The sequence below is a fragment of the Macaca thibetana genome, chromosome 7, assembly GCF_024542745.1.
Source record: "Macaca thibetana thibetana isolate TM-01 chromosome 7, ASM2454274v1, whole genome shotgun sequence".
Lineage (NCBI taxonomy): Eukaryota > Metazoa > Chordata > Mammalia > Primates > Cercopithecidae > Macaca > Macaca thibetana.
In genome coordinates, this window is record NC_065584.1 from 100,910,319 (window position 1) to 100,922,912 (window position 12,594).

Genomic DNA, 12,594 nt, shown 5'->3' on the forward strand with positions numbered 1-12,594 from the left:
GTTTCTGTTTTTGTTTTTGGTTTTTTTTGAGACAGAGTTTCGTTCTTGTTGCCTAGGCTGGAGTGCAATGATGCAATCTCGGTTCACCACAACCTCTGCCTCCTAGGTTCAAGCGATTCTCCTGCCTCAGCCTCCCAAGTAGCTGGGATTACAGGCATGCACCACCATGCCCGGTTAATTCTGTATTTTTATTAGAGATGGGGTTTCTCGACCCCAGGAGATCCGCCCATCTCAGTCTCCCAAACCACTGGGATTACAGGCGTGAGCCACTGTGCCCAGCCTTATTTCTTGATTATATGCTAAATGAGGGGTGGATTTTTCATGAGTTTTTTGGGAAAGAAGTGGGGATTTCCTAGAACTGAGGGTTTCTCCCCTTTTTAGACCACACAGGGTAACTTCTGGATATTGCCGTGACATTTGTGAACTGTCATATGCTGGTGGGAGTGTCTTTTAGCAGCTAATGTATTATAATCAGCACATAATGAGCAGTGAAGATGACCACAGGTCACTTTTGTCACCATCTTGGTTTTGGCAGGTTTTGGCAGGTTTCTCTACTACACGCTGTTTTATCAGCAAGGTCTTTGTGACCTGTATCTTATGCCGATCTCCTGTCTCATCCTATGACCAAGAATGCCTAACCTCCTAGGAATGCAGCCCAGCAGGTCTCAATCTCATTTTACCCAGCCCCTATTCAAGATGGAATCGCTCTGTTTCAAACACTTATGACGGTGCCACCTGGCAGTGTACAATGCTGGCACTCATCAGGCCCTCCAAGGCTGATCCTGGAATGCAGTGAGGATACACAGAGCCAGAGCAATGCCTGCAGAGCCTTGGTCAAGGTCAAAGAGCAGGAACCAACTAGAACTCTGGTGGCTGATTCCCTGCCCAGCGCTCTTATCTGCCAGGGAGACGAGCCCTCAGCATCAAGTCCAGCAGGAATGGAAGGTGCTGAGGCTCTGCAAGAAGCAGCCCTGGTGGCTCCTCTGACCCAGCTTTTTGAGACTGTGGAATCAGCACAGCTAAGGCAATCTTTCCTTTTCTTTTTCTTTTTTTTTCTTTTTTGAGACAAAGTCTCACTCTGTCGCCTAGGCTTGCAGTGGCACGACCTCAGCTCACTGCAACCTCCACCTCCTGGGCTCAAGCTATTTTCCCACCTCAGCATCTTGAGTAGCTGGGATTACAGGTGCTCGCCACCATACCAGGCTAATTTTTTGTATTTTTAGTAGAGATGGGGCCGGGCTGGTCTCGAATTCCTGACCTCAGGTGATCTGCCTGCTGGGATTATAGAAGTAAGCCACTGCGCCTGGCCTCATTTTCCCTCCCTCCCTTTCTTTTTTTTTTTTTTTTTTTTAAAGGTGGGGTCTTTCTATGTTGCCCAGGCTGGCCTTAAACTCCTGGCCTCAAGCAAACTTTCCACCTCACCCTCCCAAAGTGCTGGGTTTACAGGTGTGAACCACTGTGCCCAACAAATTTGAAGTTTGCTTTTTGTTCGTTTGTATGTTTATAGAGGTGGGGTAGCACTCTGTTAACCCAGGCTGCAGTGCAGTGGTACGATCACAGCTCATTGGAGCCTCATCCTCTTGGGCTCAAGCAATCTTCCTGTCTCAGTTCTCGTAGCTGGGACTATAGGCACACACCACCACACCTGGATAATTTTAAAATTTTTTGTAGAGGCAGCTCCCTGCTATGTTGCCCAGACTGGTCTCCAACTCTTGGCTGTAAGGTATCTTCCTGCCTTGGCCTCCCTAAGTGCTGGTATTACAGGCATGAGCCACCGCACCTGGCCCTGAGAGAACCTTTCAGCACAGTTCTGGACGTGGGCCAAGCATTTCACTTCTCCTAGCTTCAGTTACCCATAGGAAAAACTGAATGTTCTCTCCATTGCAGGGTCATTGAAAGGCCTGGGTGAGGAACTCAGCAAGTGTTCAGTCTCTTATAGACAGTGACTGGGGTTCCCAGGAAGAAGGTGTGGGGGGACCAGTCATCCCAGGCAGGGTACAAGCATCAGTCCCTCTCCCTCCCCTGCCAGGCACTTAGCAGAGAGGTACAGCCCAGAGCAGCATGCCTGGGATGGAGCCATGGACGGACAGATGGACTGGAGACAGTAAGGGTCTGCTGCTCTGAGATGCAGGGCTGAGCCTTCGCTCCCAGAGTGGGAGGACAGGCATGGGGATATTCGCCGGAGTCCACCTGGACCCAGCTCCCCTCACTCCAGCAGCATCTAGGATGGCCCAGGCAACCCCAGTTGGGCATCCGCACATGCGCCCTTGGCTGGGGCCATGGGGCCTCTTGCCTCTGCTCGCCATAGAGGCCCATGCTGAGGAGAACTGAAGAACGAGGCTTCCAAGTTCCAGAAGATGCTTATCTCTGGCTGCTGCTGGCGAAGGCCAGAACTCTCCTGGGCTCCACTCAAGCCCTCACAGGGCCTCAGAGTTAGAGAAACATGGCCAGGGAGGACCTCCCTCTGCCGCCACAAGGACTAACTCCAGATAGGTGGGAGCCAAAGAAAGGAGACAGGGTTGTTGTTTAGTTCTGCCTTCAGTGCAGATGCTAAGAGACCGTGGAGCCAGGACCTTGGGTCTTCTTGGGAGGAGAGAGCACTGGACTAGGAGTGATGAGCCTAATGTCCACACCTAACTGGAGGCGAAGAATATTCATGGTTCGCAACCTGGCTGGGCTTCAGAATCCCCTGGAGAGGATCTTGTTAAAACCTAGGAACCTGAGACTTTACCCTGGGAATCTAACTCACTGAATCATGCTCTCAGAGGACGATCCCGGAACCAGATGGCACAGCACGCTGCCAGTTTTGGGAACCACTAGACTAGGTTATCTTAGGTAATGTGACTCTACTTAGTACTTTTTTTTTCTTTTTTCGGAGACAGAGTCTCGCTCTGTCACCCAGGCTTAGGCTGGAGTGCAGTGGCACAATCTTGGCTCACTGAAGCCTCCGCCTCCCGGGTTCAAGTGATTCTCCTGCCTCAGCCTCCCTAGTAGTTGGGATTACAGGCACCTGCCACCATGCCCGGCTAATTTTTGTATTTTTAATAGAGATGGGGTTTTGCTGTGTTGGCCAGGCTGGTCTCGAACTCCTGACCTCAAGTGATCGCCCCACCTTTGCATCCCAAAGTGCTGGGATTACAGGCATGAGACACCACGCCTGGCCTCAGTACTCATTTTATTGAGCACTTACTATGTGGCAAGTATTAAAACCCTGAGAGGTAGGGTCTATTATGTCTCCACTTCACAGTTGAATAAACTGAGGCTCAGGGAGGTTTCAAAGGATGCCTGTCAGTCTCACTTGGTTACACGGCAAGTAAGAGCCGAGTAGAATGCGCAACCTGCTGTGTCTCTGCTCTAAGCTTGCCTGGATTTTTCCTCATCCTTCCAGCTGTGGCTGACAGCCCCTCGGGACAGCAGGGCCCTAAGGGCAGAACCAGAGCACTTCTGGAAGGTTAAAGGAAGAAGGTACCTCAGCACCACCCAAGATAGTTCCTCCTTTAGGAACTGTGAAAACTCAGAGTGACTTGCCCGATGCCACAGGGCACGTCAGAGGCAACAGGCAACCTTGCAGAATGACAGGGGAAAGCCTTGTACGTCAAGAGCCCAGGCCCAGGAAATCAGGCAGCTCACGCTCTGTGCTGCCTCTCCCCTTCTCTCAAGCTGGACTGTTGCAATGGCCTCCTGCCTGGTTCCATTTCTATGAAGTGGCCGAAGGGACAGAGAGCAGCCTTCTTACCAGCTCACCCCCAATTCCCAACCCTCAGTGCTGCCCATCACTCAGGAAACGGAGGCCAAAACCTCATCAACCACCACGTGGAACTCCCCCGTCTTGCCTCCAAGCCCCTTTCTGGCTCTGTTTGCCACTTTTCTCTGTCAACTCTAGACACTAGATGCTTCTGTTTCAACTTGGCTCATGCTGTTGCTCCTGCCTGGACCTCTCCTCCCTCACTCCTCTTGGCAAACTCCTGCATATCCTTTAACACCCAGCTCTAAGGTCACCTCTCCTGCAACTCTCTCCTCCCTGAGTCAGCAGATACAGAAGGAAGTTACCACCACCACTGGCTCCCATGCCCACAGGAGCCTTTACTAATGGATCTTGGCGTCCTTTTCCCAAGATCCTGGCAGTGCCTCTTACTCTTAAGACACTGCAATCAAGGCAGCAGGACTAAGGAATCAGGTAACTCAAGAATGAGATGGTACTGCCAACCTCGCCTCCCACCAGGCTACTGCATCCTGGTCCCTAAGCACCTCACACAAATCCCCATCCTTGTGTTTAGGACCTGGGCTTTGATCATTTATTTCCCTGTAATTCACATTAGTTGGGGAATATTTACTCCCTGGCACCTAACACATGGTGTTACGGGCTGAACTGTGTCCCCATAAAATTCCCATATGGCTGAGTGCAGTGGCTCATGCCTATAATACCAGCACTTTGGGAGGCCAAGGCGGCTGAACTGTGTTCTCATAAAATTCCTATGTTTGGCTGGGCGTGGTGGCTCACGCCTGTAATCCCAGCACTTTGGGATGCCGTGGCGGGTGGACCATTGGAGGTCAGGGGTTCAAGACCAGCCTAGCCAACATGGGGAAACCCCATCTCTACTAAAAATACAAAAATTAGCCGGGCATGGTGGCAGGCACCTAGGCCAGTTACTAGGGAAACTGAGGCAGGAGAATCACTTGAGAATCGCCTGCCTCAAGTGGCTCAAGTGATTCTCCTGAAGTTGCAGTGAGGCAGAAGTTGCAGTGAGCTGAGATCATGCCACTGCACCCCGCCTAGGTGACAGAGTGAGACTCCATCTCAAAAAAAAGAAAGAAAAAAAATTTCCTATGTTGGGCTGGGTGCAGTGGCTCACACCTGTAATCCCAGCACTTTGGGAAGCTGAGACAGGTGGATCGCTTGAGGTCAGGAGTTCCAGACCAGCCTGGCCAACATGGTGAAACCCCATCTCTACTGAAAATACAAAAATTAGCCGGGCATGGTGGCAGGCATCTGTAATCCCAGCTACTCAGGAGGCTAAGGCAGGAGAATCACTTGAACCTGGGAGGCAGAGGTTGCAGTGTGCCGAGACTGCACCATTGCACTCCAGCCTGGGCAACAGAGCAGGACTCTGTCTACAAAAAAAAAAAAAAAAAAAAAAAAAAAAAAAAAAAAAATTTATTATGTTTAAGCCCTGACATTCAATATTTCGGAATGTAACTGTATGACTGTGTTAGGACAAAGATCCCTAAAAGAGTAAATACAGTTAAATGGGTCCCTTAGGGTAGGTCCTCATCCAACGTGACTAGTGCCCTTATAAGAAATCAGGACACAGACAATAGAGTCAGATGTGTGACTGTGTGGGGGCTCAATGAACAGGCAAGCCACAGAGAGAGGCCCCAGAAGCCACCAAACCTGCCTACACCTTGATCTTGAACTTCTAGCCTCCAGAATTGTGAGAAAATAAATTTGCGTTGTTTAAGCCACCCAGTCTGTGGTGGTTTTTTTTTTTTTCAGTTTTTTGTAGGGACGGGGTCTTGCTATGTTGTCCAGGCTGGTATCGAATTCCTGGCCTCCAGGGATCCTCCCGCCTCAGGCTCTCAAACTGCTGGGATTACAGGCATAAGCCACTGCACCCAGCCCATGGCATTCTAGTATGGCAGCCCTCGCAAACTAATACACTGGGCCTAGCACATAGGAACCACTCCTAGCATTCTTTGAAGAAAATTTCATGTCATTGTGAAAGAGCCCTAAATCACAGGTCTCTGGGACTGTGGTCTCCCCATTTGGGGGTCCTGTCTGTCTGTCCACAGCTGCATGCGCCTACCCCACCAGTCACCAGGAATGTTCCCAGAACACAAAAGGGCAGTGGCGATGTGGCTGGGGCAAGTGGGCAGGCCCAAGTTCAGCCCACCTGTGCTACCTTGCACAGCAAGCCAGGTGGAGCTTTTGGCCCTGGAGCACCAGCGCAATAAATATGGTCAAACTGACAAATGAGGGCCCACACATATCTTAGCAGGCCTGGATTCGGGAAGGAAGGAGCAGCAGAACTTGTTCCCCACAGAAGGAAAACATGTTTCCTTTTCCAGAGGCAAGAAAAACCCAGGTTGATGGACAAAAAACAAAACCAAACTAAATTTTTGTTGTGTGTGTGTGTGTTTTTTAAGTACAAAAAATATCAAAGCACACAGGGCTCTGGCCAACTGTCACCAAGAAGCAGAGTATGGGGCCTGCCTCCTACACCCATTCTCCCACCTGTCCCTGCCCAGCTGCCTTTGGGGTAAAGGAGACCTCTTCTTAGAGCAGCTCAGACTGTGCTCTGCAGAGCGCCAGGCATTCTGGGGGTGTCTAGCAGTGGAGGACACTGCCCCCGCCCTGACTCCATCCAGGGAAGATACCCACTATCTATTTCAAACACTGCTTCCCTGAAAGACATCACTTAGAAAAAGGGAGCCTTGGCTAAAGGAAAGCGTGAACAACCACTAAGTAGCAAATGAGGAGGCACCCATGCTACAGGTCTGATTCCTGGATGGAGAGAGGGAAGTCAAAGCCATTCAGTAGAAGATGCCCAGGTGGGCCCCCTCCAGATCTTCTTGCCAAAGTTCAGGGCAGCCACTGAACCGCAGGCCTGAGCTCTGGGGAGGGCTTGCTTCACTGAGCTGGAAGGCGGCGCCTGGTCCCTGGTCCTCTGAGTTGGGCACCACCTCTGCACTGTGGCTCCAGCACCCCCAAGGGGTCTGAGGCTGAAGTCTCTGGCATGATGGGTGGGGCAGGAGAGATGGAGCTCCCAGCGAAAGACAGGACTCTGGAGACACAGAGAGACCCTGCAAGAGAGGTAAGAGCAGCCTGGTTAGTGGGCTGCTCCCTGATGTCCAGAGATCTTGAATCTGGCTCGTTGCCATGGTGTGGCTGGCAGCATCTAGGCAGCCCTGGTGCAATGGATGCAGCAAAGCCAACTGGTTAAGAGCACTGGCTTAGGATACACTCTGCTAAGGCTTAAATCCCAGTTCTGCTACTCACTAGCAATGAGAACTCAGGTAGCTCTTTTTGTCTCAGTTTTCTCACGTGTAAACTAGGGAAGCGGATAATACCTACTTCCCATGGTCATTACTGGGGCTGAATAATACATGTAAGGTGCCAAGAATGATGATGGGCACACAGAAAGTGTTCAACAAATTTTGGTTAATAGATTTTTTATGGACCATGAGTCATTCATGAGCCTCATGAATGAATGAAGCTTGAAGAAAACTTGAAATCACCCGCTCCAGGCCCATGCACTGGGGAAAAGCTGCCCTTACCCTGGGACTTCCTTCCCCCACTGCACTCTTAATAGCACTTGAAGCCAGTAAGCCACCCTGCTACCTTCCACCCTCTGAGCAAGTCGGCGGGCTCCCCCTCTTTCCCATGGCTGTGAAGACTGCTTGTGGTGACTGTGGAGGTGGCCTTAACTTCCCAGGGTCCAACCTCTTCTCCCAAGGAGCCGGGGGTTCTTTCCATTCTCCCCTCCATTAGATAATCCTGGAGTAGATAAGCTGGGATCGAAAACGTATGAGATTCTCTGCAGACTGGAGGCTGGGCAACACAGCAAGAGCCTCCACACATACCTGGTACACTGCGGCCAGCTCCAGGGTTGCTGGGGGCGTCGTCCAGGGCACTGGCGGGTTCCGGGGCTCTGGGGACGACTGCGTCCAGGGACAGCTTTGGGGTGGCGTCCAAAGAGACGCGTCGGAGGTTGTCCCTTGGGACGAATACGGAGGCGACTGTATCTTGGGGCAGTAAGGGCGTGTCGCCCAGGGATCCGTGTCGTGGACCCCCCTTCCCAGGCGCTCGGGTGCGGCTCGGGCTCCGGGGCAGGAGGACGGGGACCCCCAGGACGCCTCGGCGAGGACGGCGGAGACAAGGCCTGTCCCGCGCCCCTGCCCATCCGCCTGCGTCTGCGCCTGCGCGGGGCCGCCGTCGGGGCACAGCGGGCAGCCTCGAGGGGACCCCGCGTCCCCGCGCTGCCTGCGCCGGTACTGCAGACTCTCCTCGCTGAGGCCCAGCACGGCCGATAGGTGGCCGATGTAGCGGATGGCAAGGCGCAGCGTCTCGATCTTGGTCAGGCTCTGGCCGGCGGGCGCCAAGGAGGGAGGCAGAAAGCGGCGCAACTCGTGCAGTGCGCTGGCCAGCGTGCGCATGCGCAGTTTCTCCCGCTCGCTGGCGCTCTGCCGCTGTCCGCCCGCTGGCCCGCTGCGCGCTCGTCTGAGCGTCGTCGCGGGTGCTTCTGCGGCTCGGGAGCTGCATCCCGCAGTCGTTGGCTGCGGGAGTCCGCGGGCGCCGTCGCAGGGGCACGAACCCGACGAATCCGAGGAGGAGGCCGGGGACGTGGAGTCTGAGTGGCCGGCCCAGCCCCAGCCCTGGGCGAAGATCCAGTGGTCGTGGCCAAGGAGGCTCTGCGGAGGAGGCGACTGGGCCATGGCCGGGCTGCAGGCTCTGGGAGGCTGGGCTAGCCACCTCCAGGCTTGAGCTTTTATGTTGCCCAAAGGTGTGAGGTGGCCCCCCGCCAGGTTACAGAGAGGTGTCAAAACCCACAGAGCCCAGGGAAGGTCTGGGCAGGGGGCCCCTGGGAAAGCGGGCCCATTTGCGGAGGTGTGGATTCTGACTCCTTGGGAGCTCTAAATGGAGGCCCCTGCAGCCCGGGAAGTATGGGAGGAACAATTCGCATCTGGATGGAGCTGCTAAGCTTCTCACCATGCTCCCACCCACGCCCCCGCCCCGTCCACTGCTCACGGTGAGTGCCCGGGAGCCCGGCAGTGGCGGGTAGTGCCATGGTCTGTGGGTGCCTCAGGGACCCCGTGAGGAGTGGGTGCCTCTCTTATCACTAACCTCCCGGAGGTCTGTGCCCAGGACGCGGTGCCTACTGTTGTATTAAATAAGGCATCAAGACAAGCCCGGAGGGCCCTACCCATGGTGACTGAGGCAGAAGTGCAGGTGGGCCCTTCTGGGGTCCCCAAAATCCACAGTTTCTGATTTGTTGAGTGACACCAAGAAAGGCATCTCACTGCCTATGGTCTGTTTCTGGTCTTGAGAAATGGAATAGGTCAAGTGGGGGAAGAAGAGTTGTACCCTAGGTGATGGAAACCTGCAAAGGTCGGTCCCCAAGCCAACCTCTTTATTGGCTGTGACCTTGGTTAAGTTATTTAGCTCCTCTGAGCCTCAGATTCCCTCATCGGTACCAATAGTGATACAAAATACTTTTGTCTAGGATGGTTCCTGGACTAAATACAACAATCCCTGTAAAACACTTAGGCCCTGGCAAGTGAGCTGAAGGTTTGCCATGATCGTTTTATAAAGAAGGTACTGGCCAGGTGTGGTAGCTCACACCTGTAATCCCAGCACTTTGGGAAGCCAAGGAGGGGTGGATCACCTGAGGTCATGAGTTCGAGACCAGCCTGGCCAATATGGTAAAACCCCTGTCTCTACTAAAAATACAAAAACCAGCCGAGTGTGGTGGCAAGCGCTTGTAATCCTAGCTACTCAGGAGGCTGAGGCAGGAGAATTGCTTGAACCCAGGAGGTGGAGGTTGCAGTGAGCCGAGATCGTGCCACTCCACTCCAGCCTGAGTGACAGAGCAAGACTGTGTCTCAAAAATAAATAAATAAATAAATAAATAAAATGAAAAGAAGGTACTTACATTTCAAGGCACTAATGGGCATTATTCATTTAATTCATATTTATTTATTCTTTTTTTTTTTAAACAGACTTGCTCTGTTGTCCAGGCTGGAGTGCAGTGGCACCATCTCAGCTCACCACAACCTCCGCCTCCTGGGTTCAAGCAATTCTTCTGTCTCAGCCTCTCGAGTAGCTGGGACTACAGGTGTGCACCATCATGTCCGGCTAATTTTTGTACTTTTAGTAGAGACAGGTTTTCGCCATGTTAGCCAGGCTGTTCTTAAACTCCTGACCTCCAGTGATCCACCCGCCTTGGCCTCCCAAAGTGCTGGGATTATAGGCGTGAGCCACCATGCCTGGCTGAATTCATATTTATTTAGCAACCAGTAAATGTCAAGCACACAGGGTGAATGAGCTAGTCACGGTCTCAGCTCTAATGAGATTTCAGTCTTGTGGGAAAGAAAAGTGAACAGGCCATTGTATAACAGTAGCTGTGTGCCCTTGGGCAGGGCCCTTAACCTGTTTGAGCTTGAGCTTCTGCTCAGTAAAACAGGAATAATGGTAGTATCTACGTGGGACTGTGTGAGGGATAGTTGAGATAGTAAAATTTATAAAGTAAATGATCTTCTTAGCAAGAATTACAGTTTAAAGGAGTTTGTCAATGTCCTGTGTGGTCTTGGGGAAAGGGCTGAGTCCTGAGGCTAAGAGCCAAAAGAAGGCCAGGGACATTAGGGTTCTGGCCACAGAGGTGAAGAAGTCACAGCTGGGCCTTGAACTATGCATAGGATTTGAGTAGGGAGAGAGGCAGGTACAGTGCATTCCAGATGGGAACTGCATAAGCAAAGACCTGGCCTCAGGACCTTCCAAGATGCCTCAGGAGCAGGGCACTGGGGTGGTGATGTGGAAGGCCAGAGCACACCTGGGCTGGGGCCAGGTTAAGGAGTTGGTTTTGGGAGCCATAGGGACTTTTGAGCGGAAGGGTGATACAATTTTAAAAATCATTAGCTAATAACTAACTAAAGATCAACATGACAGTGGTGTTCAAGAAGAGATTAACCTGCAGCAGCCTGAAGTAGCAAATGGCTTTGTAATTATTTAATTATTATTATTATTATTTGTAGAGTTGGGTTTTACCCAGGCTGGTCTTTAACTCCTGGGCTCAAGTGATCTGCCTGCCTCAGCCTCCCAAAATGCTGAGATTACAAGCGTGCGCCACCAGGCCCAGCTGCCTTGTAATATTTTTGTGGCTGATTTTATTTTATTTTATTATTTCTTTTATTTTTGAGACAGGGTCTGTCGCCCAGGTTGGAGTGCAGTGGCAGCTCACTGCAACCTCCGCCTCCCAGGCTCAAGGAATCCTCCTGCTTCAGCCTTCTGAGTAGCTGGGACCACAGGTGCGTGCCACCATGCCTGGCTAATTTTTGTATTTTTAGTAGAGATGGGGTTTCGCTATATTGGCCAGGCTGGTCCGAACTCCTGGCCTCAAGTGATCTGCCCGCCTCGGCCTCCCAAAATGTTGTTATTACAGGCATGAGCCATTGTGCCCAGGCTTTATTTATTTTTAGAGGCAGGGTCTCACTCTGTTGCCCAGGCTGGAGTGCAGTGATGCGATCATAGCTCACTGTACCCTAAAACTGTGTTCAGGCCGGGCGCGGTGGCTCAAGCCTGTAATCCCAGCACTTTGGGAGGCCGAGACGGGCGGATCATGAGGTCAGGAGATCGAGACCATCCTGGCTAACACAATGAAACCCCGTCTCCACTAAAAATACAAAAAAATTAGCCGGGCGTGGTGGCGGCACCTGTAGTCCCAGCTACTCGGGAGGCTGAGGCAGGAGAATGGTGGGAACCCGGGAGGCGGAGCTTGCAGTGAGCCGAGATCGTGCCACTGCACTCCAGCCTGGGCGACAGAGCGAGACTCCACCTCAAAAAAAAAAAAAAAAAAAAAAAAACTGTGTTCAAGTGATCCTCCTGCCTCAGCCTCTCAAGTAGCTGGAACTACAGGCACATACCACTATGACTGGCTAATTTTTTTTTTTTCTTTCTTTCTTTCTTTCTTTCTTTCTTTCTTTCTTTCTTTCTTTCTTTCTTTCTTTCTTTCTTTCTCTTTCTTTCTTTCAGGGACATCGTGGCTATTTTCAAAAATTAACTTTTAATTACACAAATTATGTAAACACTACATTTCATTGTGAGAAATGGAAACATAACAGGTAAAGTTGGAGTCTCTTTAACCAACCCCATAAACCCCCAAAAAGTTACAGCTGTTTTTAGGCTGTGTGTGTAGTTCCAGACCTGGCCAGTGGGTTAACATAAACATGTATATCCTTAGCAAACACACAGTAACCCTCCAGTTACATTATGTACATTGTTATGAGTAAATGTCAGCTTGTAATTTGTTTTTCTTCTCTTTCTTTTCTTTTCTTTTTTTTTTTTTTTTTTTTCCATTCAGCAGCATGTTTCAGAGCATTCCATGTCAGGACATATTTTGCTGACTCACCCTTTAAAAAAATAATGCATCAAATTTTTAGTGGAGATAATCCCAGCACTTTGGAAGGCTGAGGTGGGAGGATTGCTTGAGCCCAGGAGTTCAAGACCAGCCTGGGCAATATAGTCATAGTTCAAGACCAGCCTGGGCAACCGTATCTAAGAAAAAAAAAATTAGCCAGGCATGGTGGTGTGGGCCTGTAGTCCCAGCCACTTGGGAGGCTGAGGCAGGAGGATCCACTGAACCCAGGAGTTTGAGGCTGCAGTGAGCTATGATTGCACCACTGTGCACCAGCCTGGCCACAGAGCAACACCCTGTCTCAAAAAAAAAAAAAAAAAAAAAGGTACTGACTGTGAATACAGATTTAACCAAAACCTTGGTTATAGTTGATCTAAATGTTTTAAATGTTTATCCATTTAAATAATGTTTCTTTCTTTAGACAGGGTTTCACTCTGTCACCCAGGCTGGAGTGCAGTGGGGCAGT

The 12,594-nt window shown here is 51.2% G+C and overlaps 1 protein-coding gene across 1 annotated transcript; it reads right to left on the minus strand.

The window, feature by feature from the left end:
• Nucleotides 1-6,114: 6,114 nt before the first annotated feature.
• Nucleotides 6,115-8,433, minus strand: MESP2 (mesoderm posterior bHLH transcription factor 2). Its single transcript, XM_050797685.1, has 2 exons — nt 7,582-8,433; nt 6,115-6,801 (listed from the first exon to the last, which is right to left on the minus strand). The coding sequence occupies exons 1-2, from the start codon at nt 8,431-8,433 to the stop codon at nt 6,532-6,534; spliced, it is 1,122 nt and encodes a 373-aa protein (XP_050653642.1). The 3' UTR covers nt 6,115-6,531.
• Nucleotides 8,434-12,594: the final 4,161 nt, after the last annotated feature.